Genomic DNA, 20,003 nt, shown 5'->3' on the forward strand with positions numbered 1-20,003 from the left:
GACTGACTGCCCAGCCTTCCATTGAGCAAGCTTTTGTACTCAATGGAGAGGGAGGGTGGAGGATCGAACACAGTGGCAAGGGCCAATCACAGGCATATTTTCCTATTTTTCTTGATACCAAAGGCACCCTTGATGGTCTCCTGCTGCTAAAGCCCATCCTTTGCAAAAAAAAATAATGGTCAAGGCACCCTTGATGATATGACTAGATGTAGTATATAGGATAAGCGTAATTTCGTACTTTCTCAGGACAAACCATTATTTAATGGAAAAAGTCATGTTTACTCATGCACGGTAGACAACGCATTTCATGGGTCTTGAACCACTGTCTCAGGTCAATACAAGTGCCTTTAAAACTTTTGGTCACGAATGTGAGCACCTGAAAATCTTCAGGTAAGGTAAGAAATTACGCTTCTCATAAATACAACATCTAGTCATATCATCAGGACGCCTCCACTACTGTTTTTTAGTATAGTCCATACCCCATAGTAATTTTTTAGTCACGAGGACCTTTAGTCCTTATAACTAATCCAGGAGAGCGAACAACCAGACCTGGGGCAACGAGTGGGGACGGTTATATTCCTGCAGGCTCAGACGGTGGTTGCAAGTTTTGCAACTCAGCCCTGTCAGTATAATATGTATACACGTGTGCTTACATCCCTTTGTTTAATGATACTGCACCATTGGGCTTCTTGTCTCTCTCATTCTCAGAGACTTGGAGGTTACAGGTAACCATCAAGGATCTGAAATTTTTCTACCATCCTTTGCAAAGTCCATCTTGCTGTGTGTTTGGATATGCATTGTGATGCACCTGCATTGTATTCAGCTGTAATTTGCTGTGTTGCTGCTCTTCTGTTGTTGCGGACCATGTGTGCTACTCACTTTTCACCTCTCTTGTTCACCAACCGTTTTCCCCCATAACAGTCCTTATCACATTAATTTTTTTTCAACTGCCACTCTCTAAACACTTGATATGCTCTTGGGCAAGAAAATCCTAAAAGAGTCATTATTACAGAGATGCAAGCACTAGCTCTTCTTGCAACGAAGATCATCCCTCATTCAAAGACAGTTCATTTTTTCGACTTACTCATTTTGACATTAACTTCCGTGATGACTATGTCATCCGAAGTTGAGCGTTCCTTATATAAGCAACTCTGCTTTGTTACATCACTCTACATCACTGTTGGATTGGTCTACTTTCAAATAAGGGGTGTCTCTATTTTTTTGAGCCATCTCAATGAGATATCAGTTTGACACATTGTTAGAACAGTAGTTTTTAATGTTAGATATGAAAATCTTACTTTACAGAACACAATCCTGCTATGCTTATATATGCTTATGAACCATATATGACAATATGAAAGGAAAGAAGATAAGCCCACAATATGAACATTGGTTAATCTCCTGACATACAGAATTAGTACAAACATGTGACTTACATGGCCATCCAAGGCCCAGCTATCCATCTTGAACTTTTCCATAACAATCTCTTTGGGCCCCCGGATCTGATATGCTTGAAGAAGTAGGTGAAATTCTTCCTTTTTGAAAATACCTGATACAATTATAAGAATAGACCTTTATAAATAAATGGTGAGATTGACGAAGGTAAGAGTTGTAAATATACACTATAACCCATTGTCCAACCATCCTACTCCCCTGCTTTATAGCAAGCTTAACTTGCATCCAGGAATAGCTGGCAGCCTCTTTCTCCACTCACTGTGGCCAGTGTTCCTCTGCTCCACCTCTGCTCCCTCTATGTTCGATGTTCTACTGTCCCACTTGTTCTGCATAGCTAGTGGTCTCTCCTTCCATGCCTTCCCTAACCAGTGTATTGGTTCTCTATCAGCTAGGTCACCAGCTCTCAGAGGGTAAGTGGTTACCTCTAATCTCGCTTCTCAAACTGTGCAAATTTTCTGTACTAAGTGCAGAGCTGATAGAGGTCTGAAAGGAGGAGAAACACAGGGTAGATAAGAAAGATCTTGTTCCCCTATACTGCATAACTTTTGCTCAGCACGTCAGCACTTTCAGGGAATTACAGGTAACATTGGGGAACTATGTTAAAGAGAAACTCCAACCAAGAATTGAACTTTATCCCAATCAGTAGCTGATACCCCCTTTTACATGAGAAATATATTGCTTTTCACAAACAGACTATCAGGGGGCGCTGTATGACTGATTTTGTGCTGAAAACCCCTCCCACAAGAATCTCTGGGACCGCGGCACTTTTGGCAGTTTGTTACAATGTAAAGTTCACAGACAGGAATTAGCTGTTTACAGCTGTCTCTAACAGCCAAAACAGCTAGCAGCAGCTACATAACCTGCCCACAGTAAAAATGTCACCATGTAATAAATGTCAGAATGTAAATCGGGGAGAGGAAAGATTTTACAATGAGCAAACACTGACTAAATCATTTACACATAATTATTGTAAAAATAAAGCACTTTTTTATTACATTATTTTCACTGGAGTTCCTATTTAAGATTGTAGAATATCCTCATTAAATTTACAGTCTAGCATTGTGCTGTGCTGCTCATAGACCAGCTGATTGTATGTGTATGGACATACAGAAAGCCTGGAGCAAGCGGAGGACAAGTCGGGCCCATTAGGGGGGATGGCGAGGTGGTGCACAAGGCCAATTACGGATCAATTTCCACATGAAATTGACTGGGAATCGGCCTGCAGTGTATGGGCAGCCAACAGATCTCTCTCCAATCAGATCCTATAGAGAGTTTTGTCTCTTGGTCGAATCTGCCCATCGTAGCTAGATATATGGCTACTTTAACTTTTATAAGACAATATAATTTCCAAAGGTCTCAGGTCTTTTCTGTACAAAATCCCAACACTTCAGCTAAAATATCAGAGGTCCACACTCACCAGACACTTGCAGCTCCACCCCACTGTGATCAATCATGGTGGCATTAACTTTATTATTCCCAGGATCAAAACTAGTGACAGTAAGCATCGCCGGTTGTTTTCTTCCTTGGTATTCATAAGATCCTTTCCAAAGAGAGTCCTTCGCAAAGACATCTGCAGGAACTGCAAAGGTAATATTAAACTATACTATCTCAGCAATAAACTACAATAAATGCAAATAAATCATAGCCAACTCTCATGTTAACATCTTTGTTTGCCAAAGGCCCCAAAAACGTAAACTGTGCCACTTACATTAGCTGACATTATTCACTGCACATAAAAATCAGTTCAAAATATTGCAGTAGTAACCTATTACAGTCAATTAAATATTTATTTATAAGAATAGAGCCTATTCATTTTACAACATGAGCACTGAACTGTGTTAAAAGTACTAAAGTACAGCTTTTTGAGGTTTCGGTGCATTCTTGCTATAGCACTGCATACGGATATCTAAGAATTTGAAGGTCACTACGCTAGGAATTGCTTCACCTGATGTTATGAAGACTAAATGGCCTTATTTAATAAGCTTCTCCTGAACTAGAGAACATAAGTGATCCTGCAAACCAGTCTTGGATTTATGAAAAAAAATGTCAGCTCTTGGTTAGCAACAGCATTCACCCTTTTGGGTCATATCATGTAAGAGAGTTGCCGAAAGGTTATTAAATTAGCATTTGTGCAACGGCAGTAACATAAATCCAGGATACCTGCTGTCTTACAGCTGCTTCACTTAGGTCTGAGACCCACTGGGAGCGCCTGCAAACGCTACACAATTGGAACATTATGGGGTGGTCCCACTTACAGCAGTGCCAAGTTGTCGCAAATCACTGCAAACAGCATTTTGGGAGCGATCCCATTAGAGTCTGCAGAGCCAGAGAGCGATTGCTCAGGGAATTGTGGGACTTCCATGAATTGGGTAATCTCGGGCGCTTTTTGATTTCCTGCAAAGCGCTTATAGTGGGTCCCTACCATAAATGTTTGAAGGCTATCACTACTAAGCAGTTGCACCAAACTAGTCAGTCCAAGTTTTCTGGATCACTTATATTCATTAACATTCTTTAGCTCTGAAAAACCATAGGCATTCACATGGGCCTGATTTTATGTTTTCCCATATGCTTAGAAAAGTCTGCTCTCTAGATGGGAGAGTTATTAACTGAGGCGAGTTCATTTAATTAAGCTAGTATGCCAGAGATGTAAAGTTCTTACCAGATATTTTTGGGATAGGAGGCTCTTTAGCTGGAGAAATAGGTTTTCCACTGGGCCTGACATCAGCTGTTAAAAGAACACTCATACATGTTAGGAGATGGTCATAAATATTAGCACACAATTGCATTAAAGCTTATATTAAATGTACTTCATGTATAGACTTTTACAATGGTTGCCACAAGATCTGATCACCATTCTTTAAAATGTTCACTCCAAAAACCTGATCATGATTATAGTATATGTTGGCATGTTTTTGTCTTGTGCAATCATATGCACAAATCGCCATACATTGGGAACCAATAGTGACTGACCTGGTCGGCTAAATAATTGACATATTGATTAATAGGTACCCTAATGTTATTAATTGTATCCTGTATGTATATTGACAATTTGATAAGAAAATCCCAACATTGATTGACCAGAGGTCCATATAATGCTGCTTGAATGCACAAGGATGGGTAGAAGTACACCTGTACTAAACCAAGCAGAGATAGCAAATCTACACTTGCGGAATTAGTGTTAGCAGACTGTGATAACAAATGTAGTCTATAGTGATCAGCGCAGTATGGATTCCCAATCTGTTCAAATAACTTGCTATCTTCTTAATCCACCACCACACCGCTTGTGAGATCACTCACCAGCTCCTTAGATCATAATAAATGATCATATGCGTGCAGTCAAAAAACACCAGCCCGTCTGGTCGCAAGTGGGCTCTTCGCAGCCTTCTCCTCAGATCCTCATAGATAAAAACATATAAACACGCTCCACATTTATGAATTGACATTGAGCATCAATTTGGATCGGCAGCATTTGATGAGATTGGGTTGTGTTTGAGGAGTTGCGCACAGAAACCATTGTTTATTGTTTAGACTGTGATAACAGGTCAACAGGAACACCTGGAAGGTGATCACCGAAAAAGCAGATCACACCTATTCAATCCTTTCCAAACCTATGTCGGGCTATGTCCGACATTGGCATTTTCTAGTATAGGCCCAATTTTGGAAAAAGTCAGACACAGGAAAACATGACTGCGGCTAAGGCCGCTGTTGCTGGATAAAATCTGGAACAGCCACTTTAGGTCAAAGTGTCAGACTTAGTCCAACACTCTCATTACCACCAACCCCATCCTCCGCTGCTGCACCACATCATTTAAATATTAGGTGGGTGTATTTGGGCTCTCTGCCAGGGGTGCCATTGCCAGATCTACTCCAGCACAGTGTCAGCCAATGTGGATTAAAGTGTCGGACAAAGTCTGACATTTTGATCCCTTTGGTACTACGTTGCATCACTTAATTACACTGTTACATGTGCAACGTAAGCACCAATCCTGCCAACCACTGATGCTGGGTTGCCTCCTCGCTCTAATATGAGGAGGTAAAGACCCAGCCAGATCTCGTTGCTCTGCACTCCTACGATCACTAAAACGGATTAAAAAGGGTTAAAGTATGGTATGCTTCATCAAACTGCGCATATGTGTACTGTAACCTAGGTACATTCTAAATTCTAAACTGAGTCACAATTTAAGTGTTGTGTCTTCAGGTAACTGAGAAAAAGTTTTTTCAGTAACCTAGATCAAGCAAATGCCTGGTCCCAATCTGTTGGTGTATCTAAAAGGCTATTACGCAAATGTGCCATACCTGTACACACTGGTGGCTTCCCAGTCCAACTTCCATCAACTCTGCAGGTCCTGTGCTCAGATCCCCCGGTCAGGTAATAACCAGACTGGCAAGTGTAGATCAAAGTGTAACCCAAAGATGGTAGGTCCAGTGCGCCCACATTAGCATGAGGGGGAGTCTCAGGCTGTCGGCAATTATGAGCTACATAAAAAGAAGAATATGTTCTATTAGTAAAGGACTACAGCATTTGAGAACAATATGATGTGGCTATTAACTATATTACATAGCAATATCTGTTAAAATAAAGCTGTCATATTACAAGATAGGACAAAGCTAATAATATTACTAAAGTACATCTGCCTTGTGTATTTACTGTAATGTTGGAAACTTTCAACACATTTTTTTTAAAGTACATCTGCCTTGTTATGCCCTAAGAAACTGCAATAATCCACACATTCTGAGTAGCATGGCAAAAGCAGAAGGCTGTGTCTCTCTATCTTCACAAGTACATCATCAAGGACATGTAGACAATTTTCTACTCACATCTTAAAAAGGAGCACTCCAATTGGCCAGTACATGATTTATTCTTCTTTAAACATTAATACAAATGGGCAAATACAAGGTGTGGGTTTTAATTACGGTAGCGTGTATTATTTTAAAACTATAATGGTCTAAAACTGAGAAATAATTATTTTTTTTCCATTTTTTTCTTCTTTTTCCTGTTAAAATGCAGTTGGAATAAAATAATTCTTAGCAAATAGTACCCTCCAAAAGAAAGCCTACCTTATATACTCCCGCACAAGCCTAATTTTTAGCACAAAAAATGTGCTGAAAAATTACCCCCCTCTGCTTATATGCGAGTCAGTGCAGCAGAACAGATAATGGAGCAGGTTTTGTTACAGGCAGAGGATCATAAGGATTATGCACTAGTGATCCTGCTCTTGCTAGCTGGCTCCCTGCTGTGTCTGTTCCCCCCCCCCCCATCCCCTGCAACATGGTGCAAAGTGCGCTGCTCAAGTCTACCCTGACTTGTTGAGCGGAGCATGCAAGCAATGTGTCAATGACCGTGGCAATGATCGGGAATTCTTCCTGTGTGGAAATTGCTGTGTCTCATATCTATGATGCCATCTAGCGACGTCTTAAGACACAGCTGTATCATCCTTGGGGTACATCTGGCTATGGGGAGGGAGGCTGCCTTGTACTGGGGGCACATCTGGCTATTGTGGAGGGGGCTATACTGGGGAGGGGCCTATACATAAGTCAGTCACTTTTTCCTTGTTTCGTAGGGAAAAGTGGGTACCTCGGCTTATACACAAGTTGGTTTATATGCGAGTATATATCGTATAAACCTGTGGAAAAAAATCGATTGTTTTGTTGTGATAAGCAGTAATAAAGCTATAGGCGAATGAATGGAAGGAGCGCTTACAGGTGAAAATTGCTCTGTTTTTTTAAGGGAAAAAACACTTGGAGGTGAAGTGCTTAAAAAACTTTAAAAGCACACTGAAAACAATAAAAAACATAGTTTATACTGTATGGGCTTGATTCACTAAGACAAATAGCATGCCTTATCAAAGTTAACACGCCTTATCAACGTTATCACGCCTTATCAGAGTACAATACGAACCCGCAGGGGCTCAGGGCAGGACGAGTGGAGCTTTCGTCAATGCCAATTAGCAGTCATAAGTTCATAGCGCTCGCTATGCTACTCTGATAAAGTGTGTTAAAGAGAACCTGAACTGAAAAGAAAAAGTCAAAATAACCACACACAGATCATACTTATCTCCTGTGTAGTCTACTCCTCAATCTCTTTCTGCTCTTCTGCGTACCATTTGTCCACTGTGATCAATGGAATTCTCTGTCCTCCATTATAAAAATGGCCATTACCCCATAACAGCTTCCTGGTTAGCACACTGTTAAACTGTAATATCACCCACTTGAGCCATAGGGAAACATGGACATTACCTGGCACATTCAGTTGTAACTGACAGCTGCTGATATATAACTGACAGCAACTGGTATATTTCAGTTCTGACAAAATATTGTCAGAACTGGAAGGGATCACTGTAAGTAGAAAATGGTGAGCTTCAGAGAGGAACTGATGGTGAGGTTAGTATATAATATTCATTTGCAGCTACGTCATGTGTTTATTTTAAATAATTTAACTCACTTCAGGTTCCCTTTAACTCTTATAAAGCCTGTTAACTTTGATAAGGCATGCTATTTGTCTTAGTGAATCAAGCCCCATGTCTCAATTCCAAGTTGTCTGAAATTAAACCACTTATCCACATTTCACCATGTTTAACACAGGACTTAATTTACAAATTCAATTGCAAAAGATCTCCCAGAATGGAACTGGTTTTAAGTAGCCTGTATTTGTTTATCTAGATTAATAACAGTAAACTGTTGAAAACAGTGTTTTCATAAAAACATTTTAAACAGTGGTCCATAAAATTAAAACAATCCTTCAGATCAACCAGAGCAGTGTCTGGATTCCAAAGAGGTGCTGAAACGTGTGGCACTGTACAGAGCTCTCCTGAGCACTGAAAATATGGGTAAATGTATAACCCAGAATACAGTATGCTATTAATATATTGCTGTCCAAACAAATGATATGCTTTTAAGTATGTTACCATAGAACAAAACAAGTTGTTTGAGATCATACAGAAACTGTAGTAAAAGGCCTACTTACGAATGCACTCGGGTTGTGCCCCGCTCCAAGTCAAGTTCGGTAGGCAAGTTCTTGTGGTAGAGCCCTGTAACAGGTAGCCTTTCTGACACTTGAACATTACTGTACTTCCAACCTGTGTGTTAGAGAAAAACACAGATATGTCTGCAAGCTAAGGCATGTTTCAAAACACTGTATAAAATGTGACACTAGGTTATAAAAGAATGAGCACCAGTACTCAGTTTAGGGCAGTATACAACAACTAATGAAGACAGGTTTTTAGCTGGTTGTTTTTGGCATTGCTGTTTCTAGCTTTGTGTGACTTGTCCGAGTCATTCTGCATAAGGCAGGCTGGGTCAGATTTACAATTAGGAGCACTTGCTCATTGAGCCACTGTCTATTATGTCTCTTCTTAGCATCAGAGCACTGTGGCTTTTGCTATTTAATCTTTAATCGCGACATGCGACATTCACTGCATACTTTCAGGCTCTGATTGGCAGCCAGTCATGTGCAGTGCATGTTTTGCAGTGCTGGAGAGAATAAGGATTTAGCAGTCATTATACACTTACCCTATAATTTCTATAAACATGGTTCTACTATTGTGGAAACTATAAACTATAAGTGGACCACTTCCACATTTACGCTGATAGTTTTCACAACCACAATGAGCACAAATCATCCATAGGAAAATATATGTACCTCTGTATTTATATCCATTAACCTGAGGCAACAGAAAATGATTTGGACTCCTCCAGGATGCCATTCACATGTTGTAAAGCACATACAATACTCAGGTGTTTTCACATATACAATGGGTTAGGGATTTTGTTTAAAAAAAAAGAAGAATTTAGAACTTTATCTTGCAGAAATAAATACAATTCAACAGGACATCCAAAGTTTCACCCCCAAACCAAGTGGCGTCCTTGGTTTAAATTGTGGAGCTAACATCCCAGTTTTTAAAGGGCACCTAAACTGAAAGGTATATGGAGGGTGCCATATTAATTTCCATTTAAACAATACCAGTTGCCTGGCATCCTGCTGATCTCTTTGGCTATAGTAATATCTGGATTAAACTCTATCTAGTCAGACTTTAGTCAGAAACATCTGATCTACTTGCTAGTTCGGGATCAATCGCTTACAGTATTAGAGCCAGAGGATCTGAAGGATAGCCATGTAACTAGTATTGTTTATAAGGGAATACATATGGCGGTCTTAATATATCCTTCTGAATTCAGGTGTACTTTATGTCCATAAGGGAATTTAGTCACTTTACTATGCACACAAAATGTCCAAGTACTTAATGGGAAAGTCTCTTTTTAAATACTAAATCAGTATTGCAGATGACATTTAAATAGCCATATGGTACACAATGTCTAAGCTGCATATATTACATATTGATTATAACTTTCTGTGTACAGCAGGCAAGGAGAAACTTCAACAGCACTGCCAAATGCCATAAAGTTTTTGGAAGAATGCAGCACTGCTTTGTCCCCTTGTAGACTATGCATCTCTCTGAGCTTCAGCACTGCTGGCCGAAAATTTCATCATTCATAAAGCGTTCACCTTTTCTGAAAGTATATTGAATAGTCAGCTGTATCTACCATCAGTTACACATAATGAAGCAATAACTGGAGAAAACATGAGACTGCTAACCTGGAAATAATACAGACACTGTGATTTCTTGCTCAATAACAGGACAGTTTTTAATAAAGATAATACAGTGGAAAAAAATGAAATGCTATTATTATTATTATTACACAATTACATAATGTGTTTTTGCAGAGCTTTAAGCTGGACATCAAATATAGAATCTTGTCAAATGTCACACTTTATGTAGTACAAAGGTAAACAAACTGAACATACTTTAATCAGATTCTGGTAAGATAAAACAAGATGGCACAATTTTAGATTATATATTTAGCCAGCTGCACAAAAGGTAAAATGTTCAGCACTGTGCAGTCTCTGAATCTGGACACTACTAATGTCAATGGTGATGGAATTTGGGTTAATTTTTTCTATCTAATCCTATGAAGGAGAGGAGGGTGGGATGTTTAGAAGAAAACAACACATCTGGCTGGCAACTTTGCCATTTGCTAAGCAACTGTTTGGTCACAAAGGTCAGAGTATCTTAGCCAAGTAGTGAATTACAAAAAATGAGGTGGCCAGTTGGGGGATTTGTTTTTCAATGGTTAGAATCGAATGATGGACCCAAATCTGTAGTATGGCCACCAGCAAAATAGAGGTTGTCTGAGGATGATGGCTGTGGATGCTAACCATACTGTATATTATCTGAGTCTCTTTATACATAAGAGGTCCTTGGACAACGAACAAAACAAATACATCAAAAACAGACAAGTGTTATCTGGCTTAAAGAAAGTCATTGCATGCTTCATACCATCCATTTTTGGCCACTACTTGTTCTGTCAAAACTGCAGGGCAATGGACCAAGCATGGGCCAAGCCTAAAGGAGCCGTTTTAAATAAAAAAGTATCCCCTAGTTATACAAGTTATTATAATCAATCTTAGTAATAGTACCATGTTAGTCCACAGTATGAAAAGATTAAGCTTTCAATATAATATCTTTTTGTGGCTTCCATATAGGATATTAGGTGTATCTAGAGAAAACAACTTGTCCATTCAACAATATACAGGCTGTGCTTTTTACATACACAGGATGGTAGTCTGAAGAGGATATTATTTGTAGAGTAAGTTTACCCTTTCAATGACACTGAAAACATTCTGCTGTAATTACTGGTAATCTTTAAACACTCCTCTCTTTCCTTCTAAGTCTGCTTTGAATCACTGCTGAAAATGGCATTTCTGATATTGACATAGAGTTAAAATAAACCTTTAAGAGGCACTTGATCAGAACCCTGTTATGTCCACATTCAAATAGCAGAGTAGGACAGGTGGCAGAGAGCAGTTGTGCAACTGATAGCTTTTGGAGGGCAAAAAAAAATATATGTTTTCCTTGGCTTCGCTAAAGGGAGCCTTGTCTCTTTCCACATGCTATGACTGAGATGTTGGTACTGTACCTGGAAGCCTTGAGAGCTATTCTGCATTCCAAATGTTGGGATTCCTGGATCAGAACAGGTTGTGTGAGAAGGATCTGTAAAGCAAATACAATATAGCTCAATTTCCTCTACATAAAGCAATATTAGATTGAAATACCAATATAAAAATTGACCAAAATACTACAGGTAGTATTAATACGTGAAGTAAATTTTTACTATCGATATCCAGCCGATTGGATCATATGCTAGAAACTGATGCCCAAACATGCTGACCCGATCGACCAATCAATTTTCGGCCACAATCAGTTGAATCGGTCGATTGTACTGGTTGGAAGATATCAATTGGGAGCAGTGGCAGATCGACGGCACATAGTGCATACATTGCTTACTTGGTTTACCTCAAATCTTTTAGTGTATAGTCAGATGAAGTTGTAATGACAGAGCCCAATTTCTGCCTTATATCCCCTGACAATATATAACAATAGTGATTACTAATAATCAGAGACCAGTGCTAATATATGTTGCATTCATCTTATAAAAGGTGATGGCATCTGAAAAATCGCTATTACAAATCCAAGCCTTGTTGCCACCTTAGATGAAGAGAGCTTCATCTGTAAGTCGGAACAGCTGCAGGTGGTCCAGAAAAGGCAGGGGTCATCATTAACCTCTTGAGGACTGCTGTGTTAAACCCCCCTAAAGACCAGGCACATTTTCATTAAATTGGCCACTGCAGCTTTAAGGCCAAGCTGCAGGACCGCAAAACACAGCACACAAGTGATTCCTCCCCCCTTTTCTCCCCACCAACAGAGCTCTCTGTTGGTGGGGTCTGATCGCCCCCCCCCCCCCCCCCAGTGTTTGTTTGTTTATTTTGGTATGTTTATTTGGGTGTTTTTTAAATAAAAATGGTGTTTTTTTTCCTCCCCTTGTATACTCCCCAACCTCCCCCCGCCGTCCAATCCCTGTGATCAGCTGTCATAGGCTTCAGCCTATGACAGCTGATCACCTCTGTGGCTCAGTAGGGGACAGCCGTGTGCCACGGCTGTCTTCAGTACAGCGCTGCTGATCGCATCGCTGTACGGGTAATTAGACGGCGATTACGCCGTCTAACAGTCTCCCGAGCGTCAATTGCTACTCGGAGACTGAAGGGGGTGCGGAGCGCCGCCCTCCGAGAATGAGATGCGTGCGCAGCGTGCGCGCAATCTCATTCAAAACAGAGCCCCAGGACTTTACGCCAATTGGTGTTAGACGGTCCTAGGGCTGCCACCGCGGCCACGCCCACCGGCGTGATGCGGTCGGCAAAATGTTAAGCTAGATAGCTCTGGGTATGCCACAGAGGATTATGACTTGAATTTAAATCTTTTGGAGAAAATAATATTTATTGTTTTTCTATATCATTCTTCCTCTGTAAGGGGAAACCTTTTCTAAAGGATGACCTGCTTTAGTCTATCAGTCAGTTATTGTAGGTAATGGACATTGTCCCTTTAGCTTCTGTACAAGATATGAACACCACTAGCCATTGCACAATGCTCAATAACTCACCAATACAACTAGGCTGAGTTCCACTCCAAGATCCATCAGACTGGCAAAACCTTCGTGATGATCCTACCAAAACCAAAGGAGGGGGACAAGAGAAAGATATGGAGGAACGGTAGCTGAATCCTCTGTCTACCCTACGTGCATGAGCAGGTATCCCAGGATCACCACAAAACACAGCTGTAAATAGAGCAAATACAATGTTATGTCCAAAGTTATCTTAAACACTAAATCTAAAACACTCATTATGTTGCACATAAAGAAAATTCACTTACGGAAGCATTGTGGAACTTCTCCTACCCATGTCCTATTACTCTCACAGGTCAGGACAGCTGGTAAGGAGAGCTGGTAACCTTCTACGCAGGCATATGAAAGGCTGGAGCCCCACAGGAAGTCTGTTCCTACAGCTTTTCCATTGGGGATTGAGGGAGGAGAAGGGCAAGTAATAGCTGTGTTTGATAAAAACAGGGAAGGTGATCATTATTGTTAAGGCAAAAATAAAATACTCATCATACATAATGAGCTCAATGTAAATTAAGGATGTTGTCAGGCTATTGTTCTAGCAATGAAGAAAAATATGATTACAATATATGAAACTGACATCAAAATTTGGGGAGATTATAAGAACAATATACAAAAAATAGGTTCATGTCTCCGAGGAAGCATCCAGGCAGTGCGGAACGCGTAAGAAGGGCAGCAGGCAGGCACACACAGAACACCAATCCCTGCCTAAGGTCTGAGTTTCTTATTTTTCATAGTACAATGATTTCCTTATATGTAAATGGGGCCACTTCCCGATTGATATGTACATAGGATCTGCTAGTTTAACCACTTCTGCCCACAGGTTTGTTCATATTTTGCATCTGAGCAACTTTCACCTCCCATTCATTTGCCAATAACTTTATCACTACTCATCACAATGAATTGATCTATATTTTGTTTTTTTCCGCCACCAATTAGGCTTTCTTTGGGTGGTACATTGTGCTAAGAATTATTTTATTCTAAATCAATTTTAACAGGAATATTAAGAAATAAATGGAAAAAATTCATTATTTCTCAGGTTTTAGCCACTATAGTTTGAAATTAATACATGCTACTGTAATTAAAAAACATGCATTTTATTTGCCCAATTGTCCCACTGATTACACCATTTAAATTATGTCCCTATCACATTGTATGGAGCTGATATTTTATTTGGAAATAAAGATACATTTTTTCAATTTGCGTCCATCACTATTTACAAGCCTATAATTTAAAAAAAATATATTAATATACAGTACACCTTTGACATGCATATTTAAAAAGTTCAGACCCTTAAGTAACTATTTATGTTGTGTTTTATTTTATTGTAATTTTATTAAAAATTTGATTTGGGTAATTTTTGGTGCGGGAGGTAAACAGCTAATTTTAAATGTAAAATAATGTGTTTATTTAATAAAAAATGGATGTGGGTGTATTTTACTATTTGGCCACGAGATGGCCACAGTCAAAAAGTCCTAGGAGCGATCGATCTCACTTCCAGGAACAAGAATTAGGACGGGAAACTTTTTTATTACTCAGAAAAACCGCAGCCTCTGATAAGAGGTTGTCGGTTTTTCTGCGGGTGACTTTGCGGGAGCGAACCCGGACGGCGGGAGCGCGCGCAGCCTATCTGGACAAGATTGTTCATCCAGATAGGCTTAAGTGGTTAAGTTTGATATTTTGATATTGCTCATCCAGCTTGTCCTACTACATTATTGTACCTATATCGATGAATTTTTGATACTCTGATCTGCTTTGCTCACTGTTCTGCCATGTGTTTTTAATTGTTTTTATACCTGTGTATGTTCCTAATAAATTATTGGTTGATGTTTGTGGATAACTTGTCTGCTTTTCATTTCAATATGCCATGGTTATCTTTCGCTAAACATATACAGTGGTTTGCAAAAGTATTCGGCCCCCTTGAAGTTTTCCACCTTTTGTCACATTACTGCCACAAACATGAATCAATTTTATTGGAATTCCACATCAAAGACCAATACAAAGTGGTGTACACGTGAGAAGTGGAACGAAAATCATACATGATTACAAATAAATAACTGCAAAGTGGGGTGTGTACGTAATTATTCAGCCCCCTTTGGTCTGAGTGCAGTCAGTTGCCCATAGACATTGCCTGATGAGTGCTAATGACTAAATAGAGTGCACCTGTGTGTAATCTAATGTGTCAGTACAAATACAGCTGCTCTGTGATGGCCTCAGAGGTTGTCTAAGAGAATACTGGGAGCAACAACACCATGAAGTCCAAAGAACACACCAGACAGGTCAGGGATAATGTTATTAAGAAATTTAAAGCAGGCTTAGGCTACAAAAAGATTTCCAAAGCCTTGAACATCCCACGGAGCACTGTTCAAGCAATCATTCAGAAATGGAAGGAGTATGGCACAACTGTAAACCTACCAAGACACGGCCGTCCACCTAAACTCACAGGCCGAACAAGGAGAGCACTGATCAGAAATGCAGTCAAGAGGCCCATGGTGACTCTGGACGAGCTGCAGAGATCTACAGCTCAGGTGGGGGAATCTGTCCATAGGACAACTATTAGTCATGCACTGCACAAAGTTGGCCTTTATGGAAGAGTGGCAAGAAGAAAGCCATTGTTAACAGAAAAGCATAAGAAGTCCCGTTTGCAGTTTGCCACAAGCCATGTGGGGGACACAGCAAACATGTGGAAGAAGGTGCTCTGTTCAGATGAGACCATAATGGAACTTTTTGGCCAAAATGCAAAACGCTATGTGTGGAGGAAAACTAACACTGCACATCACTCAGAATGCACCATCTCCACTGTCAAATATGGTGGTGACAGCATCATGCTCTGGGGGTGTTTTTCTTCAGCAGGGACAGGGAAGCTGGTCAAAGTTGATGGGAAGATGGATGGAGCCAAATACAGGGCAATCTTAGAAGAAAACCTCTTGGAGTCTGCAAAAGACTTGAGACTGGGGCGGAGGTTCACCTTCCAGCAGGACAATGACCCTAAACATAAAGCCAGGACAACAATGGAATGGTTTAAAACAAAACATATTCATGTGTTAGAATGGCCCAGTCAAAGTCCAGATCTAAATCCAATCGAGAATCTGTGGCAAGATCTGAAAACTGCTGTTCACAAACGCTGTCCATCTAATCTGACTGAACTGGAGCTGTTTTGCAAAGAAGAATGGGCAAAGATTTCAGTCTCTAGATGTGCAAAGCTGGTAGAGACATACCCTAAAAGACTGGCAGCTGTAATTACAGCAAAAGGTGGTTCTACAAAGTATTGACTCAGGGGGCCGAATAATTACGCACACCCCACTTTGCAGTTATTGATTTGTAAAAATGTTTGGAATCATGTATGATTTTCATTCCACTTCTCACATGTACACCACTTTGTATTGGCCTTTGATGTGGAATTCCAATAAAATTGATTCATGTTTGTGGCAGTAATGTGACAAAATGTGGAAAACTTCAAGGGGGCCGAATACTTTTGCAACCCCCCGTACGCTAGTTAGTACATATATATTTCCATGGCGAAAACTTTTGACCTTGTTTTGTGGCTCTGTCTTTTTTGTTTGGGGTTCATGTCTATAGAAAATAAATGATGAAAACATAAAATGAACTTTATAAGGAGGAGAACAATATACAAAAGATAGATGCATGTCCATAAAAATTATAAAAAACATAAAAGGAACTTTATATTTTATTTTTCAGTTAGACTAATTCTGTTTTCACTCTTCATTGTCCTTAGTCCTAACGCCACATCTAACTCACTGGATCACACACACATACAGACATACAGTGGGTCATGAGTCAGCTATGCTAGGCGTGCGGTTCACTATGTCCAGTATACATGTGCATTGTCTTCACTTGGTCTCTATATACCTAAAGGAGTGGCTGATATCGGGAACATGCTGTGTATTTACCTAATGTTATATACACAGACGTGTAATAAGCTTCTGGAAGGCCACTTCATATCTGAAGCGTGAAAGTGGTGAGCCACCACAGGATTGCTGTTAGTACCTGAGGTGGGGATGATATACGCAACTTGTGTCGTGTGTGTGTGTGTGTGTGTGTGTGTGTATATATATATATATATATATATATATATATATATATATATATATATATATATATATATATATATTCAAAATATTTTAAACTAGCTCTTCTATGAGCAAGTAGGAAAGGGTGCCTAGAAAGAGTAGATCCTTGCCATAGCATATACAGGTGTGGAATAACAATAACCTATAATAAATATATATATATGCTTTGAGCCAATGCAATGACTCCTTTTCCTCACCTTTGCAGATAGGTTTTGAGCCATTCCAGATGCGATCTTTTGTACAGTACAGTGTTGGTGCTCGATCTGACTCCATCATGTATCCAGGTAAGCACTGGAAGGACACTGTGCGATTATAGCGGAAATCATTGTCTAGTCGTAATCCATTTGCTGGCGTGCCAGGATCGCCACAGTTAATTACTATGTAAACATGATAACAGAAAGAAAAGAACAATTGTATCACAAGGACTATTCTGCCTTGTAGGCTTGCAATTCACACCATTTTTCTGAAATACAATTTTTAAAACATTTCACCTTTGGCCAGTAAGCTACAATGATAGCAAAAAATTAAGCTCTCAGTTACCTGCACACTCCGGAGGACTGCCTGCCCATGTACCATTGACTGTGCAATCTCGCCGCAACGGTCCACTGGTGAAGTACCCTTCACGGCACTCATAAACAATGGAGCTGGAAAACACCAGGCCATCATTGAAGATCACACGGGAGTTGCTAGGGGTTCCTGGATTTCCACAAGACACAACTGCAAAAAAAATATGATAAAATAATTTCAAGGAAGTGCCCAGGGCTAAATACTATTCCCTTTGTTGTTCACAATATACATGCTGCCACTTGGAAAAATCATCCAAAAACATGGTCTGACATACCACTGCTATGCTGATGACACCCAGTTAAATTTGTAATTCCAACTCGACATGACAGACCCCATTCTCAAAATAAACACATGCTTAGCTGAGCTTCAAGAGACAAACAAAATTGGGGTTCTTGTCATCAAAGGTCAGTGCCTAGCAGCAAAGCAGCTCCAGACTCAGTCAGAACCACTGAGGGAAGGGTACTCATTCCTTACTAGCTACAACACTGTGGGCAGCTTTAGTTTACTGACTGGGAATTAAACTTTAAGAATCAAATTTCACTTGTTGTGAAACATTCCCTTTTTTCATCTAAGGAATATTGAAAAAATGAAGAGGACTCCAAGCACCTCTCATGGGCATGCCTTTAACCACTTGCCGACCGCGCACTCATACCGTGCGTCGGCAAAGTGGCAGCTGCAGGACCAGCGACGCAGTTCTGCATGCCGGCTGCAGGCTAATTAATCAGGAAGCAGCCACTCGTGCGAGCGGCTGCTTCCTGTCAATTCACGGCGGGGGGCTCCGTGAATAGCCTGCGGGCCGCCGATCGCGGATTGCAGGCTAAATGTAAACACAAGCGGAAATAATCCGCTTTGTTTACATTCGTACAATGCTGCTAACAGTAGCAGCGTTGTACCAGATCAGCAATCCCCGGCCAATCAGCGGCCGGGGATCACTGTCACATGACAGGCAGGAGCCTGTTAGAGGCTGCAGAGGACAGATCCGTTCCTGTGCAGCCTCGGATCTCCGGGGAAGGGAGGGAGGAGAGGGAGGGGGGAATTTCGCAGTGGAGGGGGGCTTAGAGGTGCCCCCCCCCCGCAACACCCAGGCAGGCAGGAGCGATCAGACCCCCCCAGCACATCATCCCCCTAGTGGGGAAAAAAGGGGGGCGATCTGGTCGCTCTGCCTGCACCCTGATCTGTGCTGGGGGCTGCACAGCCCACCCAGCACAGATCAGCTAAAACAGCGCTGGTCCTTAAGGGGGGGTAAAGAGGGGGTCCTCAAGTGGTTAAGACAGACGACTTCCAACAAAGTTGTGCTATGACCCCTCTGGAGGAGCCTCTTGCAATGGCCATGCGTGTCATTTCCTTTGCCTTCTTCATTCAGTGATGCTCTTCTCTAACTGAGAAGAAAGGGGTGACCTGGAAGTTATAACATAGCCAAGATGGCAGCCGTGATTTTTAAATTGAAATCGAACGAAAACTATTTGGTGTAGAATGGTGATTCAGGCATCATGAAAGAGGAGAGCACAAGCTACAGAAAGGTATGCATCTTTAAGTACTTTGCAGTACTGGTTGGAGTCTTAAAGGCATGCCCATGAGAGGTGCTCGGAGTCCCTTTAAGGACCTCATTCCTCCAGAGGATCTTGCAACCCTAGTTCACACCTTAACAGCTGGACTATTGCAACGCCCTCTATGCAGGGCTTCCAAATAAAGACCTACACTGGCTGAAGCTAGTACAGTATGCTGCAGCAAGACTGGTAGCAAGTCAACCCCACCATTGCCACATAACACCAATCCTTTGCTTACTCCATTGGCTACCAATAAAATGGTGAATCTTCTTCAAAACTGGCATGATAACATTTAAATCCCTACAAAACCTAGGCCCAGGATCCCTGAAGGATTTATTGCACCTGCATTACACATCCCACAACCTCAGATCAACATGATCCAATACCTTGACCACCCTTAAAGTCCAGCTAAAAACCTTCAGAGTCAGAGCCTTCTGCCATGCTTTCCCTACCCTTTGGAATCCATTGCATGGAGGCATTTAAATCAAAACCGAAAAGCCACCCGTTTAATCTGGCATTTAAGATCACATCACTTTTTTCCCTGTAACCCATCACTATGTACTGATCTTTAGGTCCTATGGGAGAAAAGTGCTTTACAAATGTTTTTTTTGTGAAGTTAATTAATGTTTATTTCATAGAAGTGATCCTCCTTCCCTTACTGCACACAGTTCAGATTATTTGCCTTTCCATATGACAACATTCTGCAGTACTTTTTTTCTGCCAATAAAAGATGTTTTGCTCTCTTGATGGATTCTTGATGGGTTTAAATCTTGCTCTTTTAATACGACATTCCAAGGATGTAATATCACTAATGCATGTCGATGTCAATGATTGG

General features: G+C 40.7%; 1 protein-coding gene across 5 annotated transcripts in view; it reads right to left on the bottom strand.

Annotated features, from left to right (window-relative positions):
• The window catches only part of CSMD2 (CUB and Sushi multiple domains 2), a 1,291,405-nt gene that overhangs the window by 19,710 nt on the left and 1,251,692 nt on the right, over positions 1–20,003 (bottom strand). For all 5 annotated transcript variants that reach the window (XM_068268938.1, XM_068268934.1, XM_068268936.1 and 2 more), the window contains 10 exons: positions 17,595–17,771; positions 17,252–17,431; positions 13,218–13,391; positions 12,949–13,122; positions 11,431–11,504; positions 8,420–8,531; positions 5,752–5,931; positions 4,115–4,180; positions 2,873–3,034; positions 1,437–1,549 (listed from right to left, as the gene is read on the bottom strand). In XM_068268938.1, coding sequence (XP_068125039.1) covers positions 1,437–1,549; positions 2,873–3,034; positions 4,115–4,180; positions 5,752–5,931; positions 8,420–8,531; positions 11,431–11,504; positions 12,949–13,122; positions 13,218–13,391; positions 17,252–17,431; positions 17,595–17,771 — 1,412 coding nt within the window. The remainder of the gene's footprint in view (positions 1–1,436; positions 1,550–2,872; positions 3,035–4,114; positions 4,181–5,751; positions 5,932–8,419; positions 8,532–11,430; positions 11,505–12,948; positions 13,123–13,217; positions 13,392–17,251; positions 17,432–17,594; positions 17,772–20,003) is intronic.

This window comes from Hyperolius riggenbachi, chromosome 2, assembly GCF_040937935.1.
Source record: "Hyperolius riggenbachi isolate aHypRig1 chromosome 2, aHypRig1.pri, whole genome shotgun sequence".
Lineage (NCBI taxonomy): Eukaryota > Metazoa > Chordata > Amphibia > Anura > Hyperoliidae > Hyperolius > Hyperolius riggenbachi.